General features: G+C 36.1%; 1 protein-coding gene across 1 annotated transcript in view; it reads left to right on the top strand.

Annotated features, from left to right (window-relative positions):
• DNAH6 (dynein axonemal heavy chain 6) overlaps positions 1–25,103 on the top strand; it is a 299,547-nt gene that overhangs the window by 33,381 nt on the left and 241,063 nt on the right. Inside the window, exons 5-11 of the mRNA XM_082357203.1 lie at positions 7,308–7,575; positions 12,976–13,110; positions 13,201–13,321; positions 13,996–14,113; positions 17,663–17,831; positions 19,906–20,022; positions 23,881–24,081. Coding sequence (XP_082213329.1) covers positions 7,308–7,575; positions 12,976–13,110; positions 13,201–13,321; positions 13,996–14,113; positions 17,663–17,831; positions 19,906–20,022; positions 23,881–24,081 — 1,129 coding nt within the window. The remainder of the gene's footprint in view (positions 1–7,307; positions 7,576–12,975; positions 13,111–13,200; positions 13,322–13,995; positions 14,114–17,662; positions 17,832–19,905; positions 20,023–23,880; positions 24,082–25,103) is intronic.

The raw sequence follows: 25,103 nt of genomic DNA, 5'->3' as shown, positions 1-25,103 counted from the left end.
GGACACCAAAGCAAATCATCACATTTTACATATCATAAAAGATGATGATTTACTTGTATTTACTACATTCCAGGCAAAGTGTATACATGAATATACATGTATATATATATATATATATATATATATATATACATATGTTTTTTAATTCTCACAATAATACTATAAGATAGATACATTTATTACCTCTGTTTTACAGATAAGACACAAAATGGTTAAGTACCTTGCCCCAGGTTGTACAATAAATAAATGACAGTCTGGCTTCTGAATGTATGTTCTTAATTTCTCTGCTCTACTGCCCTGTCAAGATGAAACTTGGTGGTGTCCATGAGACCCCCATGAGACTGAGAGTTTACTTCAAAGAATGTCTTCACTACCCCCCAAAAGTGGTGGAAGCCATGGAAACATTTTCTATCATTTGCAAATCTAGCACAATAATCTGCCTCTCATATAAGCCTATTGATTTTTCCAGAACAAATGCAAAAAATGCAAAATACTGCTTTCTTCCCCATAGAAAATTGATGAATAAAAGTGGAACTGAGATACCAACTAGAAATCATTCAAAGTTGCACTCTCATAGCGAAAAAAAAAAAGGAAGAAAGATATGTCATACTATTACTGAGACACCTATAGAAAGATATGCTCAGAGAGAAAACAATAAATTATAAGGTAAACACAGTTTATGTTATTTAAAAAAAAAAGTTAGAAATTAGGCAGCGTAATTAGAGTTATCTCATATTGGATTTATGATCCACAATAATTTTCCTGTACTTCTGCCTAAATATCTCATTAGTATGAAAATGTTATCAAATGAATCAGTAGTACCAAGCAAGCTATATCAACACTTTACTGAAAGATATCCACCCTCTCAGGTAAAGGGTTGGAACTTTTAAAGGCACGTGCAAGAACAAAATATGAAACCAAATTCCATTTTTAGGTTAGCATCTGATCAAGAAGCTAAGAATGCAAGAATACACAATTAATATCTAATGTCAAAATGACTCACTATCGCAGAATTGCAGTTTTGCCAGCCTGTGTGGAAATTATTTATTCTATTTGGAACCAGAAAAGCAAAGGAAATCAATAATACCACTAGATCCACATGTTACATAACAGAAATGACCACAATCCAGGATGTTATTAAAGTTTTATTGCATATTGATGGATGTACAGATATTAATAACTGCTAGATAATAGCACTAGAATCCCTGAAGTGAAGTGTTTGGAAGAACTTTGTTCTGTGGGGCAAAAAAGCTACTGGGGTTGAAATATCAAAGGCAAATGAGATATTATGGAAATAGTTCTTGAAAATGTATTTTCCATGTAGAGTTTATTCTGATAATCCTGAGATTTAAATGCATAATACAGTATTTTATTCACAAAAGAACTCCCATATGTAAATGTTTCTCTGCAGTTATGAATTCCAAATTAAATAATATTATCAAAATTGTAACTATAATAAAATCCAAGCCACCACCTGACCTTCTGTTTTTAAGCTTTCTACAAAGATATGTGAGCAGAACAACATTATTTGTTGTTTCAGACTTAAATGCATAACTGATCCAAAGGAAGAATTTTGTCAAGAATTGGAAAATATTTTGCAAACGATTCAACTTTGTAGATTCAGTGAAGGATAGTTTTTGGTTTTACAGCTGGGTTACTTAACTGACATTTGAGTACCTGAATGAACTTAATAAAAAATATAAGAGCTGCCTGAAAATATATTAACACATACTGACAAAGATTAGGAATTCAAAGCAAAAATTCAACTTCAGAAAAGTGAAATTTTAAATGGCTCTCTCGTGATTTTTTTAGTCATTGTTAAGAATTTAAATTTAAGGAAAAATTACTAAGTCAAACAGTGTAACGTCTGTGTTTGAGAGAAAATGTTACCATTGTTTCTAAGGTACTTGATATGGAAATGTTTGGGTTTTAAATCAATTTGTCTTATCATAAGAAATTTCAACACCACATTTATCAAAGGAAGAAAAGGAAAAGCTGTTAGAATTAAAGAATGATGGTACCTCTGGCTCGTAATTTCAAAAGAACAAGTGATAAAATTTCTGGTCAGTGGAAAAGGGAGTTTCCATTCATCAGGGACAGAGCAATAAATCATCATCTGCCATTTGCTGTCTCCCACTTCTATAAAGTGTATTCCTTAGCAGTGGTGACTTTAAGAATTTGAACAGACCATTCATCATGTCTTGATTAGAAATGCAGTAGTTACTTCAAAAATTTATAGTCATAGCTGTGGTTGTTTATGAGCTAGACTCTACTTGGAAGTTTTATAAAATTCAGTATTGCATATTTCCCTGAATATTTTGTTTTATTTTTCTTATTAAAAGACAAAGAAATTATAATTAATGTCTTCACCAGTGTGCCTTATAAAATGTTATCACTGTACAGGTGTGTTAGAACATGCAAAGTTTGGGAAGCGTTGCTTCAGAGCAGGGGTCCCCAACCCCCGGGCCACAGACCAATACTGGACCATTATTGGTCCATGGCCTCTTAGGGACCATGCCACACAGCAGGAGGTGCGCGGTGGGCAAGCAAGCGAAGCTTCATCTGCAGCTCTCCATCGCTGACATTACCACCTGAACCATCCCCCACACACACACCGTCCGTGGAAAAATTGTCTTCCACGAAACCGGTCCCTGGTGCCGAAAAGGTTGGGGACCGCTGCTTTAGAGGATTGTAGAACAGTTTTCTCCGCACGAGAATCTGGCCTTTGGTTAACTCTGAAGCTCTGTTCCCCTGGTAACCTAATACAAGTAGAATGTCAGTTGTTTCTAGGCAACATTGCTTATGATAAAAATGACCCCTGATTGGTAAATTATATCTGCATTGAGAAGAACTATAAATGAATTATAAATATCTGAAGGGGAGCCATAGCTTTGGACTTCCCATAGTGTGGCAGTTCTTTTTCTGGGCATGTCTCTGCAGGAACCCTAAAATGTATGCTTATAGTTATTGCAAGAAATATTGGCTCCTCTTAAGCCAGGGTGATTTGCACACCTATCCAATATGGATCTCATGTCCTTGCATCTGAGTTGTCACGTGGGGAGAGGATAGCTCGGGGGTGGCTATTGAATTGTTGCATGGAAAAGCAAGACTGATGCTGCCTGGAAGGCAAGAAGTAGTTCCTGTTCTAGCCTTCTAGGTAGAGGGCTGCCAGATATAGTCTATGAAAGTCTAATGAGCATGATCATTTAGTTGAATTGAAGGAGACTCTCTGGTAGGGCAATGTGTAAATATTTCTTTTTCATACTGCTGAAAAAGGAGCCACTGTGATGTCTGACCATTCCCTCCCTAGTACATGTTTCCTCTTAGTTACACTTTTGTTTAATTTTCTAGGTGAAAAGGAGTTACTTATCAGATATTTTACCATTTCTGGTTAATCAAACCAGAAGCAAACCAAGCCATTTCTCTTCTCCAGTTCAGGTTAGATCTAGACACATACTGAATCATGATATTGACCATAATCAAACAGATTGAGTTTACAAATGTAAAACTCAGGAAATAGCTAACTTCTTTCCAGGCACTTGCTTGTTTCCCTTTGTCCAATAAATATGTTCAAGTCATAATGATTAAAACTGTGTAATAATGAAAATAATGAGACAACTTAAATTTGCATAGGGCCCCGTGAGCTCATCTAATTCACCCAGTACCTTATAGCAGGTAAGGAATCACTCTCTTGTTTGTAGAAATCAGGATGGGAGAAGGGAATAGGGTAAACAGACATATGTATGCATTCTAGCACAGCCTAAGCTGGAAACAAGCCTGACAATTGAAAAGGGCAGTGTGTGGACAGAAAGAAACTAATATGAGACAGGAGGGGGGTGCCACAAACACCCAGCAGAATAATTTGGATTTAATGATATAAGTGATAGGCTGTTCAGAGTTCTTGAGCAGAAAGGTCTCATGAGACAAACCATGCTTCTACATTCTTAGTCCAGTGGATCAGTTTAAAAATGAACAGATGCATTTTCCATCACTGCAAGGTGTAACAACAGATAGAGATGCTGTTTGAAATAACAAATCACACTGAGATCTTATTGTTTTAGAAAAATCAAGAATTAATTCCAAGAGGAGAAATCATGTTTTTTAGGCCCCCAGTAGATTTCCTTTGAGTTTTATCTGAAATCAACAATAACAGGACAATTGATGACCTACCACAATCAGTCATGCAATTCTCTCCACGTGACACATCCTTTTAAACATTAATAGAAGCCTTGAGTCTAAGTTTCATTTCAGATGGACAGAGACAGTTTCTATCACAAAATAATTTGACAAGGGATTCCATGATTCTACATTGAGCAGCAAGAAAACGCTACAGATATTTTTTTTTTCCAGTAAAGCATTGTTAAGTGTAATTTTATTCAAGACATTCTTCTCAGTCTGATTAACTTTCCAAGGATCTCTGTTTAGTTAATTGGGTCATAAAGTCATCTTCTTTATCAGCAAAGTAGGGATTTTAGAGCACAGCAATTGAGAAAGTTAAGTTCTCTTTTTAGGTCTTAAAGGAAGACTAATTTTTCTGGTTATTTCCTCAAAGAAAGGCCTTTATGGAACAAACATCCAAAGGAGACAGCTGAGGGAATTCCCTGGCGGTCCAGTGGTTAGGACTCCGTGCTTTCACTGCCAAGGGCCCAGGTTCGATCCCGGGTTGGGGAACTATCCTGCAAGCTGCACGGTGCCAAAGAAAAAAGAAAAAAATAAATAACAAAGGAGGCAGCTGAAGTTTGAGGCTGAATTCTGAATGCCAAGAGGTGCTGAAAAGGCAGCCATCACTTAGGATTAGTGGATCAACTCCTGGAACAGTTGAGCACTGAGGTTTATAGTGTGAGGAATGAAGCACAGGAATCCAAGGAGTATATTTAGGGTTCAACCCCTCGGGAACAAACTGGAAAGTCTAAGGAAAATAGGATTCCAGAGAACTAGGCATAGGCCTTCTTAATTTTTGCAAAGCTTTCCTTGACCCTACTGTCCCTTCTGCCTACCAACTGGATTGGGCTAGAAGGAAATCCCTGCTGATCTTCAAGAGAAGCATTTCATTAGAGCAATGAGGAACAAGCCTAGTTTTCAGAAACTTTAAGAAGGAATGGATGGGGGGGATATGGCCATCATAAAGGAAGTTTAAGAGAAGGAAAAAGACAGGGGATTCTAAGTTAAATGGCAGCAGGGTTGAGAAAAAACTTTCTTTAAACTAAAGGGAAGCTTTCTACAAGTTAAAGAGAAGTTCTGCATATTTTTAGATGCAGAGGAAAAGTAGCCAAATGCCAGGAGAGGTAAAAAAAAGTGATATGAAACCTCTCCACCTTTGTTTGGATGAAATCCTGAGAGATACACTCAAGGGGATAAAACACAGTGAAGGTATGAGATTTTCAAGTTGAAGGTACAAGAGAGAACTCACCTTGTCGCCACCATATTGTTGTTGTTGTTGTTGTTTATTTGCTTTCAAATAAAGTTCAGTGGTTACAAACATTATTGTGTATCAGAATCACGCAGGGAACTTGTTAAGCTAGAATCTTTGAGTCCCATACATAGAGATTCTGATTCTGTGTTGGACCCAGAAATCTGGATTCTTAAGCACCCCAAGTGATTTTGATGCTGATGATCCAATCTTTCAAAAAGACTCTCATGTGTTCGTCTGTCCTGTGCAGAGTAGAGATGTGTAGTAGAGGAAAAGGCTTAGTGGTTTGAGAATGAGAATCTTGAATAGGTAGGAAAATGTAAATAAAAAGGATTTCTTAGTGGCACTGAGCACCAATAAGTTAAAATTCAGTATCATGGACCACATCTGCTACCTTCTAGAAGGGCCTTTAGTAGCAGATAGATTCACACAGAGTGAGTTTTCTAGACACACACCAGGGCCAGGGTGAGGTGTTTGTTCTTGCTTTTAGGTTGGTTTGATGATTGATGTTAATGAAACATCTGAAGTTAATTACAGTTTCAAAGACAAGTTGAAATCTCCCACTTTGTAGAGAATCACCTGAAGAATGTCCTAATTATATCTTAAGCTGTTGACAAAGAAAAACATTTTAAACATTTTCCATACACCTCACCAGCAACAGGTAATACCTGGCATTTTCCCAGATGTTTCTGGCGTGAGTCAACCAGAACACAGACGAAGAGTCAGGCAGTGGCATCTGGTAGGAGCTAAGCAAGTTGAAGTTCTTCTGTTACGGCACTGACTTGGGAGAGCGGCCTTCGAGACTCCCCACTCCACAGCACCATCAGCTCCCCCAGTTCCCTTGTGTGCTCACCTGAACAGCTCTTGCTTTGAGTTTGCTTTCATTCTGGTCCTGTATGCCCTAATTTCAAAAATATTTTTCTTACTCAGTGTTATTAAAACAAAAATAGAAGTTAAAACCTAAGAATGAATTTTGCCAGTGGTTCATCAATTTTTGATTAACAGACCCAAAGCATATGAGATTTTGTTCCAACCCCTTAAAAAATTTATCATGCATACGTACGTAAATTTGTTTACATACAACAATTTCAGGGATTTCACAGATGACCTGAAGGCTGTGCTCAAGGGCCATGAACTCCAGGTTCAGAATGCAGAGTTAAGGACTGTAAGAGAAAATAGACGTGGGAAACAGTTGATTTTCACTGGAGTGTTCCCGTCTAAGTTCTTATTTTAAGAAGTTTTAGAGAATCAGCCCTTTCTATTCTCATTCCTTTGTTTCCCACTCCTATCCTTGCTCCTGTTTTTATCCCGTTCTTGCTTTTCTTCTTTACTTGATCAATTTCTTATTATGGGTGAGGTTGAAGAATACCCTTGATGAAATAAACAATTTCTCATTAACGATTATTTTGATATGTGATAAACTGGACATTTTTAAGCTTAATCTGGGTTTTGATTCTAATCTTATCTAATTCATATTTTCTTGTTTTGATCTTTCTCATAATTCTGTAAATATTGGGTAGTGTAAAACTCTTTTACACTATTATTATTGAATAGTTTCTAAAGAATCAAAGATAAATAAAAACTTATTTCCATGTAGCTTTCATAAAAATCCATAATTGATTTTTTTTGTAAAAATCACATAACTGAAACTATCAAGCATATTGCCACAGTTGTGAAATCCTTAAGAGCTATAATAAGTCCAACTGTTGTTAAAAAGCAGCTCCCTTTTCTTGAGTAATTTATTCAATCTAAAAGTAGTCTGTTAGAATTTTTTTAATTTTTAAATAATACTTGTTTTCCAGAAATGTTTTATCTTTTTAAAACAAAATAGTAATGCAATTGCTTAATTTTGTGTTGAATACTGTATTCACTTGCCCCAATTTTTATTTGTTCAAAGGGTTGTGAATTATGAGAACATCAGTAAAAATGACTACTATACTATTAGCAAAAATGCAGTAACACATGTCTATAATGATGATGTTGAATTTATCGAAATTGATCGATGGGAACAAGAATATCTATATCACAGAGAACTCACTAAGATTCCTGTATTTTCACTTTTCCGGAAATGGAAGGCTTTTAACGTGTGGAAGAAGAATGTCCGCTCTAAAAAAATCAGTGGATGTCGAAAATCTCTACAAAAAGATCTGTTCATTGTTAATCATGTATGTATTTATTAATCATATTTTAAAAGAATTACTCACAGAAAAACAAAGTATTGGTATAGACTGTCCCTGAATAGAATATTTCATCTTTCAAGAGAATTGACAATTTTCATCCTGTTTGTCACTTAAAAGTCTGGCAAACTAGTGTATTTCTACATCTTTTTTTTTTTTTACATCTTTATTGGAGTATAATTGCTTTACAGTGTTGTGTTAGTTTCTGCTGTATAACAAAGTGAATCAGCTATATGTAATACATATATCCCCATATCCCCTCCCTCTTGCATCTCCCTCCCATCCTCCCTATCCCACCCTTCTAGATGGTCACATAGCACCGAGCTGATCTCCCTGTGCTATGCAGCTGCTTCCCACTAGCTATCTATTTTACATTTGGTAGTGTATATATGTCAGTGCTACTCTCGCACTTTGTCCCAGCTTACCCTTCGCCCCCCTCCACCATGTCCTCAAATCCATTCTCTATGTCTGCATCTTTATTCTTCTACATTTTAACTAGGGTTGCAAAACACTAAAGTATAACAAGAGAGTTGCACAGGTCCCCTTTATTTAGAAGCATCTTCAGAGGTTTGGATTCATGACCCCCTTTCTTGTTGATCAGGAAAGTTGTATATCCTTTTGAACAGAGCAGGCCAGCAAGCCCTATTACTAATTCTCATTTTTGAGACACTCTGGACTTTATGGTCCAAAATAATTTGGGGGCATGTTTTCATGGGCCAATAACTCCCAATGTCTCATACATTTTCTTCTATCGTGGATTCAGACAGTAGTAAAAATTTTTAATATTTACTTTGGAGGAGGGGATTATCATGGAAAAAGAACTATTAAAGGGTATGTGGCCACATTTAAAATCTCTACTCACTCCTTGAATTTTGACTTGCAGTAGAAGTTTTCTATTTGGCCCCTGGGAATGAGCTGTAACCACCATTTCTGTCATGCTCAGAGTCCTCAGCTGTCTATTTTATGACACTGAGTCACCACCCTCTCACATCAGAAGCTTCAAGTTTGCTTTTTACTGGTCATTTCGTTCACTTTGCATATGGTAATCTGAAAGATCATTATCAAGACATCAGTCACACAATAAAGGAACATTCAAGGAATACAGCTCACAGAGCTGTTAGTGCAAAACAGATATATAAGATGTACCATCTCAGGCCCTCCATCCCATCAAGCATTCTGGGTTGTGGAAAAGATTCTAATCCTTCTTGACATCAAACTCAACCCCTAGACCTCTAATTTCACCAAGGATCTATCAATCATTTGAACCTATTTTACTACCTTTTTACCACCTTTCATCTTTTACCATGTCTTGGACACTATACATTTCATAAATTTATTCCTAGGTAAGTAAAATAGTTCCTCTTGCATTTAACCTCTATCAATTCTTAAGGCTTTTTCTCTTTTTTTTAATGTGCTGAGAGTTGTCATTCTCTCTGCTCACTATTCACACCAATAGTGCTTTGGCCTTGACAATATTTTCTCTTTAATATAGCTCAAGCAGACTAGAAAGTTCTCATCATTTTAATCTTAGGCTGACATAACTAATCGAGCCATTGTGTTGGTTTAAATATCTATTAGATGCTATCATTATCCACACACTTACCACTAGTCTTATATTTACAGTGAGTTAATTAAGGGGGCTGATTCTTTTAGACTATTTTGAAGGGATAAATGTGGAGCTGTCCTTGAAATTTTTCTTTTCATGATTATTTTTAGTAACCAACCTTATTGGCATCTGTGCTCACATTTCCTTATAACAACTTTATTGAAGTATGATTCATACAATTCATTCTTTTAAAGTATACAATTGAATGGTTTTAATATATTCATAGAATTGATCAACCGTCACCACAGTCTATTTTAGAACATTCCCACCATTCCAAAAAGAATGATTAGCGTCACTCTCCTTTTCTCCCCAACTCCCCCAGACCAACCCCTGCCCCAGCTCTGGTCAACCACCAGTCTATGTCTTTTCTCTCTTGATGTGCCTACTCTATACATTTCATATAAATAGAACCATACAATATGTGGTCCTTTGTGACTGGCTTTCTTACTTAGCATAATATTTTCAAGGTCCATCTATGTTGTAGCATGACATTTCTTTTTATTGGTAAATAATATTCACTTGTATACATATATATGTTTTATTTATCCATCCACCTATTGATGGATATTTGGGTTCTTCCACTTTTTGACTATTATGAATAATGCTGCTATGAACATTTGTGTACAAGTTTTAGTCTAGACATATGTTTTTATTTCTTTGGGTATATACCTAGGAGTGGAATTGCTAGGTCATCAGTAATTCTGTGTTTAACATTTTGAGGAACTGCAAAACAGTTTTCCAAAGCCACTGCACAATTTTACATTACCACCAACAGCATATGTAGGCTTCAGTTTCTCCATATTCTCACCATTACATCTACATTTTTCATTATAGCTTTTCTTACTGGTTATGAAGTGGCATTTCATTGTGGTTTTGATTTATATTACCCTGATGACTAATGATGGTGAGCATCTTTTCTTGTGCCTTTTCGCCATTTGTATATCTTATCTGGAGAACTGTCTATTCAGATACTTTGCCCATTTTTAATTGAGTTACCTGTATTTTACTATTGAGTTGTAAGAATTCTTTATATATTCTGGATACAAATCCCTTATCAGATATATGATTTGCAAAACTTTTCTCCCATTTTATGGGTCTTTGCACTTTCATGATGGTATCCTTTGAAGCACAAAAGTTCTTAATTTTGATGATGTCCATTTTATACATTTTTTTCTTTTGCTGCTTGTGTTTTGGGCATAAAAAACTATTGCTTCATCTCAGGTCACAAAAATTTACCCCTATATTTTCTTCTAATAGTTCTATAGTTTTAACTCTTACATTTAGGTCTTCAATCCATCTCAAGTTAATTTTTGCTGATGGCATGAGGTATGGGTTCACCTTCATCCTTTTGCATGTGTCTGTCCAGTTGTCCCAGCACCATTTGTTGCAAAGACTATTCTTTCTGCCTTGAATTGTCCTGGCACCCTTGTCAACAATTGCGTGTAAATGTGAGGATTTCTGCACTGTCAATTTTTTTCTGTTGATCTATATCTATCCTTATGCCAGTACCACACTATCTTGAGTACTGTAGTTTAGTAGTAAATTTTGAAATTAGGAAGTGTGACTTCCCCCGGCCTCTTGAATTTCCACATGAATTTTAAGATCAGCTTGTCAATTTCTGCAAGGAAGCCAGTTGGGATTTTGATAGGGATTGCTTTAAATCTGTAGATCAATTTAGGAAATATTGCCATTTTAACAGTATTAATTTTTCTAGTCTATGAACATATAATCCTTTTCCATTTATGTAGGTGTTCTTCAATTTCTTTCAACAATGTTTTGTAGTTTTCAGAGTATATATTTTACATTTCTTTTGTTAAATTTACTCCCAAATATTTTATTCTTTTTGATACTATTGTAAGTGGAATTGTTTTCTTAAATTTCATTTTGGATTTTTCATTTTATATATGTAGAATATATATGTATTATAGAGTATATATGTGTATTCTATACATATATGTGTATTCTATGCACATATATATTCTACAATACATATAAAGAATATATCTAAATGATATATGTATAAATGTATATAAATAGTGTATATATATATACATATTCTGTATAACAATACAATTGACTTTTGTATATTGAGCCTGTTTCCTGAAACCTTGCAGAATTTATTATTGACTCTAGTAGCTTGATTGTTTTGTATGTGCTTGTGTTTCAATTAATTAATTTTAATTTTTATTGAGGTATAGCTGATGTATAATATATATTTCAGGTATACAACATAGTGAATTTTTAAAATTATATTCCATTTGTACTTATTATAAAATATTAAAATAATGCTAATGCTTATCACTTTCAATGGGCACTCTTGATATACCAGCCTAAGAATGAACCACCTAACCCAGATTCCATCGGAAATTTGCTAACAGCCGAAACAATGATGGGAGAAAAAAACAAAACACCTTCAGTCTCTCTTACATTCACAACGGCTTTCACATTTGTCCTTTATGCTGACAGCCAGATATTTAGGTTAAGCCAAAGTAATTTCTTAGATTATATATATTTTTTCTTCCTCCAAATTCGCACTGTCAAACTCTAACGTTTTGGCAGATCATCAATCCAGTTTTGCTGTCCATCTGGATCCTAGCTATTTATCCCTTTACTAATAGAACTTATATTTTTGGCTCAAGGACTTTTTTTCCAGAGTACACTGGACTTTCTTGCTTTCACTGCCACATTTTGATTACAGACTCATTCCTACTCCTGTATTCATGTTAATTTATTTAGTATCTGATTTCAATTCAGAGACATAGCCTCTAAACTTCTGCTTCTTTTTTTTAAATTAAGTATAGTTGATTTACAATATTATATTTTTGCTTCTTTTTTATCATGAAAATTCCTCCGTGAGATGAATCTGAAGGGCTATATGACTTCCTAGATGTTTTGTCACATAAATCTCTTCAGTGAGGACTCTACTAATTATAACTTCCCTTTATTTGTACTTAGAAAAAATAATTAAAACACTATTTCATGTTGGTCTGAATGACTATTGGTTGTCCTGTTTTGGAAACTCCTAGAAAAGAGTCCAAGAGTGTGCTATATATAACACTTAAACCAATGTCACATATAAATAAATTTAAGTTAACTTTTTAAAAATATAATGTTATTGCTCCTCCTTTGATTAGATTAGAAGTGAGGGTGAATGACCTAGAAACAATCTTGGAACATGTGCCTTCAAAGCCACCACCCTAAAACCGTGATTTATGATGATGGCATAGAGGAAGATTAAATTATATTATGTGACATTATTCCACAAATACTTCCACTCATTCTGCCAGCCCACATTGCAAGATAGATTCTTAATAGTGACTGTTACCCACTGAAATTTTAAAGTTAAAATTTGTCTTTGTTCTATATCATAACCTCTTAGATCAATAGATGGGCCCATCCATTATCATAGTGACTGGACATTGTAAAGTCCTAAGGTAACACTAAGAATCTTTTAATATCTATTAGCCAAACCTAGTGAAATTTAAGATATTGCCCCATCCTCAGTTACTTGCCCTCAATTTCATGGTTAAAAGACATGTATTCAAAATGAAAAGAAAGGAATTCAGACAAATTAAATCTGATAATTCAAAGAATACTTTCAGAACAAAATTTCAGAAGTGTCCCTTTTCAATGTACGCACTTTGTAGCTGTAGCTAAAATTAACATATAGAGCTATTTATTTTCCTTAATTACCATTCTTGCTTTCCCAATATTTTTATACTTCTAAAAGGCAAGGGTTTTTTTTTTTTACTAAATAATGATAAATTTCTATTTTCATTTAGTATTTGCGACCAGCTCTCCTTAAAATAAATGAATTGTGTTATCAATTGAGTTTTATGGGACTTTGTTCTATTGAAAAATATCACACCTACACCCTGCAAGAATTTAAAGTTGCACAAGTCGTATGGCTAGAGGAGGTGAGGAATTTTGTCTATAAGTTTCAAGATTTTTTTTCCCTATTACTGATACTTTGGTACCACTAATGATACATATTTATCAATGTCTAGGTGACAGAGCGCCTAGAAGAATTTCGAAACGAGGCCAAAGAAGTGGTCAGAAAGGCTTGTCGAGTTGCTCTGCGTGCTGCAGGATTTATGCCTGATGACTGTGCATATGAACCTATTGAGGGTATGAAAGGGAAAGAACTTCAACAGATCAGAAGTGGTGGCTTTCTGAAATGTTAACTCATTTTCATTCCACTTTTCTATTTTAAATAAGGACCCTATTTTTCAATTCTTCCAATCTTTGCTTGATAGATTATAAATTCAATGTATATTGTAGAAGGAGATAAAACAGTAAGTACCACATCTTCCTTGCATTACCCTTGCTTGTGTATAGTATTTCTAAACTGGTTACAGAACCTTTATTTCACAAGCATTTTATAGTGGACTCGGGGGCCTCTCTGCTTAAATGTATGTCCAACCTACTAGTACAGGCAATAGGTTTGTTAATATTAAGGGACTGGATGGATCTCAGGATTGGCCCCAGCTGGCAGGGAATCTAAAGGATAATTTTATGCAGGCAGAAAAGGAGGGTAAATCTGTTCCTGGAAAGAGGTGGCATGGGACAGAGATCAGATCCTGTTAAAGAAGATGTTAGTAAGCTGTCTAGAGTCTTTTGTTGAGTTGAAATCCTTTGATGTGGAATTTGTTTGGATAACTGGGCTGTTTTCTGGAGTCTGAAATAGCTCATGAACCAAAGCATTTTGTCATTTTCGAATTTTACTTGTCTCTTAATCCATATTGAAAGAAATGGAGTTTTTACACAAGAATTCTTGTCGTTGTGTCTTCTGTTGTTCTTAGGTCACTGTAAAATGCCAGAAAGCGGAAGTCTCATTGAGTTGCCTACTTCTGGAGACTCCGAGAAAATGACATACACAGAGCAGGCCAGCAAAAGGCATCACTGCATGAGGCTAACATGGTAAACTGTTATTCTTTCTTTCAAGAAAAACTAGAGCACCCATCCTTCTCAAGTTTCATTAAAGTTAAAGCCATCATCACAGGATTCACTAGTGATAAGGGATTTGGAGGACACAGTAACCTGAATGCAGGCTCCAGAAGCCTGCCCTTCCAGCTGCCACCTAGCAAAGCAGCCAGAGAAGGTGGAGGGCATGTACAAGGCCAAGAGCTCCTCTTTGATCACTAAGGCTTTGTTTCCCTCTAGCCCAGCCAAGAGCACTGGGCAGGCTGTAGTAAGGAGAAGTCAGGCACACAGAGATTTGTGGGCCTCCTTGAGTGGATCTGGAGGGTCTGCTCCACCTGTCTGGTTCCTAAAGAGCTACAGGCAGCTTCATGGCCACACAAAGTTCCACCCTCTTCCTGAGGCAGGTTACCACGGGGAGACCAGAGAAGAAAGTCCACCTTCCAGGACCTCACCAGGACCTTCCACCTGCTTACCCAACTGGGTCTTGCCATTGTCCCAGAGTTTGGATTCCACATCATTCTAAAACCTCATCACTGCAAATAACTCGTGCAAACAAAATCACCAAACATAATCTGAAGAGTTGTATGTGGCACTAGAAAACACTGATGACTGTTACTCTGCGCTCACTAACTTGGTCCACATTTTACAACCATTTAATAAATCTTAATTGTGCCCCAGTTTATATGTGAGATAATCTGGTAATAAATAATGTCTGTATTGCAACAGAAGGCAGTGAAGCAGTCCTGAGGCCACTATCATAGGCTAGAGGCCCGTCAGGCTCCACTTAAGCAGCATAAAAAGTTATTTCGAATGCCTTGCTGACTCAGTTTACATTCTAAGCACTCAAGTAGGGAAACATTAAATTTTCATCTTTGGGTTAGCAATTGCTGTCAAACAACATTTATTCAATAATAAAGATTTCATTACCATTAGAATGTAAGTCACAGATATATATTTACTGATTTCTTCTTTAAAGCATCTTTAAAAAAAATCTTATGGCCCCTGATGAGCTATGTGCTTTTTTCATAACTATATTGCTCATTAAATATCCTACTGAATGGTTAGAACACCTAGCTAAATTGATGCTATATATTTGAATGTATTTGTGTTTTAAAGTGAAGAATGTCTAAGAACAACTGTTCTGGACAATTAATCTCTGATATTGTAATATAAATGGAAAGTCAAAAAGAAATTATGATATTTAAAATTTTAAATACTTGCTTTAGAGTCACTTTCAAAAATAGGTAGTAAGTATAGAAAACTGAAGCAGTATTGTTTTTCTTTTTTTTTTTATATTTCAATACTTTAATCTACAGTTACAGTATTTCACTTTTGTCAACTGTTCCAATAATGTCCTTTAAGACATTTTTTTTCCTCTCCAAGAAATGATACAGTTCAAGATCATGTAGTTGTCATGTCTCTAATCTCCTTAACCTATGCTTTTTAGCTTTTCTTTATCTTTCATGGTAGTGAGATTTTTGAAGAATACAGGCCAGTTTTTTTTTCAGATGTTCCTCAATTTGGATTTACCTACTAAAAACAGTTAGGATTTGTTTGCAGATTTTCCCCCTAGACTGAGAGCATATAGTGAAAGTATTTGGATTACTCTCTGCCCTGCTCAGTTCGGTTATGTTGCACATTTGAAGTACAGTTAATTGGATTGATTTGGTTTGTTTGCATTTAGTTTAATGTTGTTTCCCCCATCCTTGTTGGCTTACTTCTATTTTACTGAATATGTAGAATATCAGGATGACTTCAAAAGTCAAAACTATACCAAAAGACATTACTCAGAGATGTGTTCAGTCCCCTCTCTTTATATCCAGCTCTAGGCAACCAAGATCTGATTTCCTTCCCTATAGTTTTTGCCTTTTCCAAAATGTCATATGAACAGATCTATATAATATATAGTCTCTTGTGTCTTTTACTTAGCATGCTTTTGAGATTCATCCACATTCCGTATCAGGAGTTCATCCTTTTTTAGGTATTATTTTCTTTGTTTCTTGCCATAATTTGGTAGATGCTGTTGTCCTCGTTTTACAGATGACAAAACGATGCACAGATTAGTTATATAAGCCCAAGTTCATACAGGGAGAGTAGAGCCTGGATTTGAACTCTGGCAGTTTGATTTTTTTTTTTTTTTAATTTTGAGATAATCATAGATTTGCAAGAAATTGCAAAGTGCAATTTGAGGTCCTGTGTACTCTTCACTTAGTTTCCCTCAGTGGTTACATCTTACATAACTATAAATACAATATAAAACCCAGAAAATTGACATTGTATAGTGTACAGTGTATCATTTTATCACATGTCTAGATTTGTGTAACTACCACCACAATCAAGGTACAAAACTATTCTCTCACTGTAAATATTTCCCTCATGCTACCCCTTTATAGTCACACCCACTCCTTCCCCCACCACCATCCCTAATCTTTTTTTTTTAACATCTTTATTGGAGTATAATTGCTTTATAATTGTGTGTTAGTTTCTGCTGTATCACAAAGTGAATCAGCTATACGTATACCTATATCCCCATATCCTCTCCCTCTTGCATCTCTCTCCCATCCTCCCTAACCCAGCCCTCTAGGTGGACACAAAGCACCTGAGCTGATCTCCCTGTGCTATGTGGCTGCTTCCCACTTGCTATCTATTTTACATTTGGTAGTGTATATATGTCCATGCCACTCTCTCACTTTGTCACAGCTTACCCTTCCCCCTTCCCGTGTCCTCAAGTCCATTCTCTACCTCTGTGTCTTTATTCCTGTCCTGCCTCTAGGTTCTTCAGAACCTTTTTTTTTTTTTAGATTCCATATATATGTGTTAGCATACGGTATTTGTTTTTCTCTTTCTGACTTACTTCACTCTGTATGACAGACTCGAGTTCCATCCACCTCACTACAAATAACTCAATTTCGTTTCTTTTTATGGCTGAGTAATATTCCATTGTATATATGTGCCACATCTTCTTTATCCATTCATCTGTCGATGGGCATTTAGGTTGCTTCCATGTCCTGACTATTGTAAATAGTGCTGCAATGAACATTGTGGTACATGACTCTTTTTGAATTGTGGTTTTCTCCGGGTATATGCCCAGTAGTGGGATTGCTGGGTTGTATGGTAGTTCTATTTTTAGTTTTTTAAGGAACCTCCATACTGTTCTCCATAGTGACTGTATCATTTTACATTCCCACCAACAGTGCAAGAGGGTTCCCTTTTCTCAACACCCTCTCCAGCATTTATTATTTGTAGCCTTTTTGATGATGGCCATTCTGACTGGTGTGAGGTGATACCTCATTGTAGTTTTGATTTGCATTTCTCTAATGATTAGTGATGTTGAGTAACCTTTCATGTGTTTGTTGGCAATTTGTATATTTTCTTTGGAGAAATGTCTATTTACGTCTTCTGCTCATTTTTGGATTGGGTTGTTTGTTTCTTTGATATTGAGCTGCATCAGCTGCTTGTATATTTTGGAGATTAATCCTTTGTCAGTTGCTTCATTTGCAAATATTTTCTCCCATTCTGAGGGTACTATTTTTTTTTCTTTTCAAGCTTTATTCGTCTAAATGACTACCTAATTGAGAACACAATGCATGTCCTAACAGTAAATTCTGCTAGCTCCCTTTTGAATTATCTCACTGACAAGTTAAAATGGACACCTTCAGCAGATGTCATTCAGAAGTGGATTACAGAAGAGAAGCCTGAAGTCACTGATAAAAAGGTATATTCAGACACAGTTAAGAAAACATACATACATGAAATGACAGAATGAAAATCAGCATATCAGCAAGTATCTAATAGCAGAGAAAGCTTCCACTGTGCTGAATATTGCAGTCTTTCTCACAGGCACTTGCTAAAGGTTCCTCATGTGTTCACTCAATAAATATTCCTTAAGTATCTACTATGTACCAATCCCTATGCTGGGTATTGGGTACACAGTGGTGAAAAGCATAGACAGAATACTTGCCCCCAAGAAGCTTATAGTTCAGGGGTCATCATGAACATGAACTGGCAGAGAGAAGCAGGGAAGGTGGTATAAATGAAAGAGATAAACAATGGCTTAGAGGCGAGAAGGAGCAAATCATGGGAGCAAACCTTTGTGCTTTCAGTGAATAACCTCTTAGGAGGATGTTGATCTTAGAAACACAGAGTAATGTGAGACATTTGAGATTAAATAGTACAAATTTGTGCATTCTAACATAGCTTATCTGATAGCCCAATAAGCTTTTCCCCAGCTCCATCCTGGATATGGCTTCATGACAGATACCTAAAAACATAGCAAAACATGCATATCTGGTTTCATCAAGCTTCTTACCTTCATATCTCTGCATCCCCCCAGGAGACCCAATATGCAGTTTCAAGGCCTGTCGCTCTTTGCCATAGTTCTCCTTTTCTCCAAAAGTTGAATTTTAGCCGCATACTCCTTTTCATTACTTTCTCTCCTTCCCTATTCTCAATTCCTTTTTTTCCTCAATACTATCACATTTTGAAAGTAACATTTATCTTTCTAATTATAAAAGTAATATATGCTAAGTGCAGAAAATTTGGAAAACATAGAAATATACACAGAAAAGCATCCTCTGCAATAACAAGTTAACTATTTCCAAGGGGGAAAGAAAGGAATCATACTTTACTTACTGCTTTATCACCTAATTTTTCCACTTAGCAATGTATTATGAAAAATCTCCCAAGTCAATATGTATTTTTTCCATATAACATTCTCACATAGAAATGTATTATACATCTTGTAAATAATTTTCTATTATTGATCACTTTCTCACTAGTCCAAATAATGCTGCAAAGAATATCTTTGTCTATACATTTTTCATACATCTCTGATTCTTCCCCTTAGAAGAAATTCCTAGATGTGGAATTGTTGGATCAGAAATATGCTCACTTGTTAAGGCTTTTGAAACTGATGCATAACTTTCTAGAAAGTTTTACAATCTTCCTAGCAATGTTCGAGAAGGAGCCTTTGGCCATATGCACACTAGATATTATCATTCATTTCAATCTTTGTCCATCTGACGGATGTCAAGTAATATGTCACTACTTTTAAATGTTATATTCCTTTAACTGCCACCACAGTACAGGGATAAGAGTATAGGTCTCGTGATGAGAAAGACCTGGGTGTCAGTTCTGATCTGCCACTTACAAACCAGTGTGTCCTGAATGAAATGTCTTACCTTCTCCAGATCATAGTTTTCTCGTGGAAATAAAAATGATACCTGCTACATATGATTGGTGTGGGATTTACATAAATAGTTAGCACTGCCTGGCACACAGTAAATACTCAATAAATGTTACTGAATAAACTATTAATATCTTGAGGAAGAGAAGGAGGAGGATGTTGATTGATACTTCCTTTAAAAAATGTCAGATTATGCCCTTTGTCCATTTTTCTGTTTAAATATCTTTCTATTTAATATCAATTATGATGTTATTAGTATATATTTCTATTGACTATATCAAGTATATTTCTATTTAAATATAACCAACCTTCTATCTGTATTACTATATACATTACTGATATATTTTTCCAGTTTGTTGTTTGCCTTTCCACTTTGTTGATAGTGTTTTTACAAGGAGAGAAGTTTTACACTGTCATGTAGTCTTTCCATATTTGCCTTTATTTTTTAATTTCTATGGTAGTATTCTTTGAAAGACATGCCAACATTATAACATTAGCTAATTGTGTAAGCTTAAGTTTATGTGCCTTCTGTAATACGGAGGTTTTTTAAATTTTAGACCTTGGTACTTATATCTTTATAACACTGCAGAAGTGCTCATTTCAGGGGGCCCCCGTGTTGGAGAAGCAGGAAGAAGATGAATCTCTCATTCCCATGTTTGTCACAGAACTGATTTTGACAGTCCAGTCACTGCTCTTTGAGCCTCCTTTGGAAGATTTTCTGGTATGTGTTTCCTCATATAGCATCCATGCATAAATACCTTTTTTGGAAAATGAAGCAACTGTTCTACTGTCAAATGATTGGCAGGGTTGCTATTGTCCCTTCTCCAAAATGATCGTAAGGAAAAGACAAAGCATTGTTCTGCACACAGCATGGCATCTACATAAAAAGTATCTGAAAGTTTAGCACATTTTCTTTAATTTGAGACAGACTAGGGGCTTGGTAGGGTACACCACTGAGAGAACATACGCTATACAAAATGTAAAATTGACTAGAGGCATCCCTCCAAGAAATCGCTGTGTTGTAAGTACCATTTTTGAAATCTTTTAAAGTATGTTGCATCTGAGTGTTGTTTTGGTATCTACTGCTGTGCAGCAAATTACAACAAATTTGGCAGCTTAAAGCAACAGCCATTTATCACTTCAGTCTCATGGGCCAGGGATCTGGGCACTGCTTAGCTTCTTCTCCGCTTCAGGGCCTCTCCATGCAGGCTGCCCTTCGGGTATTGTCTGGGCTGAGGTCTCCTTAGAGGCTTGAATGGAGAAGGATCCACTTCCAAGTTCCCTCAGGTTGTTGAAGAAATTCATCTCTAAGCAGCTATAGGACTGAAGTCCCTGGTTTCTTGAGGGAAGTCCAGTGGGCACCACCCTTAGATCCTAGGAACCGTCTGTAGTTCCTATAGTTCATGTGGCCAACTCTATAAGCAGTTTACAGTATGGGTGTTTGATTCTTCAAGACCAGCTGGAGAATCTCCTTTGAGAAGGGCCCAATCCCTCTTGTAAGGGCTTTTGCTTGATTCAGACAGGTCTACCCTGGATAATCACCTTTTGGACTAACTCAAAGTCAACCTAATTATATCTGCAAAGTCCCTTCAGCTTTCCCTGTAATGTAACATAATCATGGCTGTGGCATCCCATCACATTCACAGATCCCCCCATACTCAAGAGGAGGGGATTATACAGGGCATGTAAACCAGGGAGAGGGGATCTTGGGAGCCATCTTAGAGTTCTGCCTTCCCCATTTGGGTACAGGCATAGATTAATAAACCAATCAGAGTCTATATTTTCTGCCCTTAGCTGTGTATTGTGGTATAAAAGCACTAGTAGTCAGGATCTCTAGATTCTAGTCTTGACTCAGAATCTCTAGATTCTAGTCTTGACTTTACTCCTATGGGGAAACCACTTACCTCTCTGGGGTTCAGTTTATGCATCTGTGAGATGAGGAGGCAGATGAGTTTTAAGGTTGCTTCCTCTTCCAGCAGTCTATGACTCTGTAATTTATCAGATCTTCAGGCTATTTTAGGATATTTACAAGGACAAGCAGACTGCTGAGTTCCCTGTGGTTGGACCTTCGTTCAGGAGCTCCCACTCAGAGAGGCACTGGACTCTCATGTCCCTTCTGGGCCAGAAGGCTCTTGGCCTTCACGTGGAAGGTAAAGGTTTCTGTGCAGCAGATGATGCAAGAAAGCTCTCTCCAGCAAGCAGCTGGTTATTCTCCTTAAGCCCCAAGTGACAAGCCTTGAAAACCTTAACATTCTCCGTATTTCCTGTTGTAGGGTCCAACTCCCCACAGGGGTGTTTTTAATTCCTACCCATGAAGTCATAGGCCAAGCATGTTCATGTGTTCACACCACACATAAGATTTTGCTTCATGTAACCCCAAATTAGCCAAGGGCAGTATAAACTGCCATGAGTGGATCACTCATGAATTTTCTATTTTTTCTCGCTCTTATTTTGGTCATTAGTCTTAACATTTCAAACACACATACACACATACAGCTTCGTCTAAAGGAAAATTATATAACTAAATCTTGACATCTGACATTGTTCTTTCTTGGGTTAACTATGGTTTCCTAATACTTGATCCAACATACATTTTCCAGTTCTTTTCTTTCCTATGGTGTTTGACAGACCTCTCGTTGCATATGACTCCTGCCTCTGGAAACAGACTCCCCCTTGGTTTAATTTCTCATGGTTTTACTCCTGTGCCAACATTTTTTCCTTTCCAGTACTCTATTTTGGAGCCGCTTTTTTTGTCTGGCCTTTGACTGTTGCGAGCCTGAAAGGCTCCCTCCTCTTCACATTTTTTATGTTCCTCTGGGGGCTTGTGTCCGTGCCTGTTGTTCCAACTACCACTTCTAGAATGGTGACTTTAAATAAATATTTCCATCGTGTACTTTTCTTCTAGACTTCAGCCTTGGAGCCATCTGGAAATCTCCACAATTAACTCCAACTCACCAAAATAAATTGAACTTATCAACTTCTTCCAAAACTTGCTCCTCCTTCTATATCTCCATTTCAATGAAAGGCAGTATCCAGATGCCCAAACCAGCAATCCAGGAGTCATCCTAGATCCTCCCTTACTTCTTTGAGATCAAGGCAGCAAGTCCTGTGTGTTGACCTTAGTTGCACCTCCCCTCGATGGGAACCTCATCACCTCTTACCTGGCCTGCTGTGACAGTCTCTTCTGACCTGCCTGCCCCTCTTCCTTCTAGTCCATTTTCTACATTGCTGACTGCAAGATTATTTCATAGGCAAATCTGATCATGTCACTTAAAATTAAATTTCTTCATTGTCTATAGGATGCTCTGTGAGATGTTGATAGGCATTCTAGGAGAAAAGGGTTTGTGACATGCATTTGTATAGTAACAGATATGAAAAATCCTGTTTAGTAGATCCAGAGGAAAATCTTGTTTAACCTAAGGTTTCTTCCCAAACTTATGTGACATTGGGACCCTTTTAACTCAGGGTAGTCCATGGTCACAATCTGGGGAATGCCAGACCACCGGCTAACACTGGAACCCAGATCACTCACAGGGCCTTTCAAGAAGGGGCTGACTGCATCATGACTGCATTTTTCCACACTGGCACTTATGCTTCAGCACCCAGACCTGCCAGCCCCCCTTGGCCCTCTCACATACAATGACTTACAAGGACTGTACTCCCATCTTGTATACTTGACAAGCTCCTGCTCGTCTTTTAAGACTCTTCTTAAGAAGTACCTTTATATCATTTAGATATATATTATTATAAATTATAAATTAATTCATGCTCATCAAACTTGAAAAACACAGAAAAAGATTATTAAAATCATCTGTAATACCATGTGTCAGAAATAGAAACAACATTTTAACATTTTTATACTTTTTTTCCAATCTTGTTTTAGTACATACTGATATACCAACACACCTAACTTACCATAAGATTTTACACATACATTTTTAAAATGGGATGTTATACACCAGTTTCATCCTGCTCTTTTTTTTTAACTTAAGATTACGTTATAAGCTTTTTCCCATGTCATTAATCAATCTTTGAAGAGATGCCTAATTTCCATTCATATAAATATACCATAACTTAACCATTCTTCTATTTTTGAACACTAATGTATTTTTCTAATTAATTTTTATTATAATTAATGCTTCAGTGAGTGCCCTTCCACATGAATCATTGTTTACGTATCTAATTTTTCTCTTAGGATTGATATCTAGGATGGAAATTACTGCTCAAAGAATATGAACTTTTAACCCACCTTTTGAACTTTCCCTGATTCTCTTAGGCATATTCTGGCATTCCTTCCCTTATGACCTTTCTGTGTTTTGTTCATGTTTCAAATGAATGTAATATATTCTTCTTAATGTGTTGCAACTTTTTGCTTATCTACCTCTCTTTCAATTAGAAAACATATTTCCTGAAGACAGGGGCTGTGTCTTCTGATTTGTCATATATTCAGAGTCAACGCAGTACCTGGCATTATTGAATGAGTTATTCTTATTTATTTTAGCAGTTTAGAAAATTCAAAACTTTTTATAAATATAACCGTGTGTGTTTACATTTATGTTTGTGCTTTTCTCTCCAACAGGATGGTATTTCAGGCGCAATTAATCATTTCCGAAACACTGTGTTATCAGTTCCTAATCTTGTGCCTGATTCATATTTTGATGCTTTTACCAGCCCTTACATTAACAACAAAATGGAAGAAAAAACTTGTGGATTTGGTCCAAGCTTGTCAGCAGTATTTGATGATGATAAGAATTTTCACACAATTATCTTTCAAATAAAGGTATACTTTCTTTTACTAAAACTATTTTTATAATATTTTTGATTTTTAAGAAACTGGGTAACATATTTTCTTACTGTCTTATCTTTAGATTAAATGCTACTTAATCTCTAAATGCTAAAGTGATTTTTTTTTTTAAGTCCTGGTAGATTAGAGCACTGATTATAAGAAAGAGATTTAAAGCACAAGCTGTTCAAGATGGTATCACTTTTGGGGGGGGGGGAAATAAGGTTAAAAAGGAGGAAGAGACATTATCTGAACATTGGGTGGTACAGGGAAAATAGAGCAACTGGTGAAAATTTAAGGCCCTGCAAGACAAAAAGAACCAGAAAACCAGAATACACCCAACTCTTTCCCCACAACCAAAAACTAAAATAAAATAATCTGCACATTGCTCTACTGACAAAACAGAAATGCCCTTGAATTATAAATCTTGTAAATCACTCAAATCCATGAGCTGAATAAATTAAAATATATTAAATACCTGAGACGGTACTATAAGGAGAAAATAGAAAGTGAAGATTAAAATATTCCTTCTCTTCCCTCCCAAAAAACATGAAACAAAAACTGCACTATAAACTAAAGTAAATAGCCTCAACATTAAATTTAAAAAATTCAAAATTTAAAATAAAAATGGAATTTTTTTTTTAAAAAGACAAAATTATCTCAGAAACCAAGACTAAATTGCATCATGCTGGAGAGAATAACCTGAAATGAAAATGTAATAGTGAGTATAAAGACAGGAAAACAATCAGGAGAATGAAAATAAGCTAGAGATAGAAGTAAAAATGGTCAGAGAGAAAATAATTGAAATAGAAAACAGGCAAAGAAGAAATAACATACATATAATTGGAGTGTCTGAAGGAGAAAAACAAAACAAAGGGTAGAACAAACACATAACTATAGTCCAAGAAAAGAAAATGTGAATCTATATATTGAAAGGGCCCACAGAGTGCCTTGGAAAATTGACCTAGAACAATCAACTCTGAGATACATCCTTTTAAAACTATTAGCTTTTAAAGCTA

The sequence above is a fragment of the Balaenoptera borealis genome (genome assembly GCF_965194805.1).
Source record: "Balaenoptera borealis genome assembly, chromosome: 15".
Taxonomy (NCBI): Eukaryota; Metazoa; Chordata; class Mammalia; order Artiodactyla; family Balaenopteridae; genus Balaenoptera; species Balaenoptera borealis.
The sequence above is the reverse complement of the archived record's forward strand: the minus strand, read 5'-3'. Positions and strand labels throughout refer to the sequence as shown.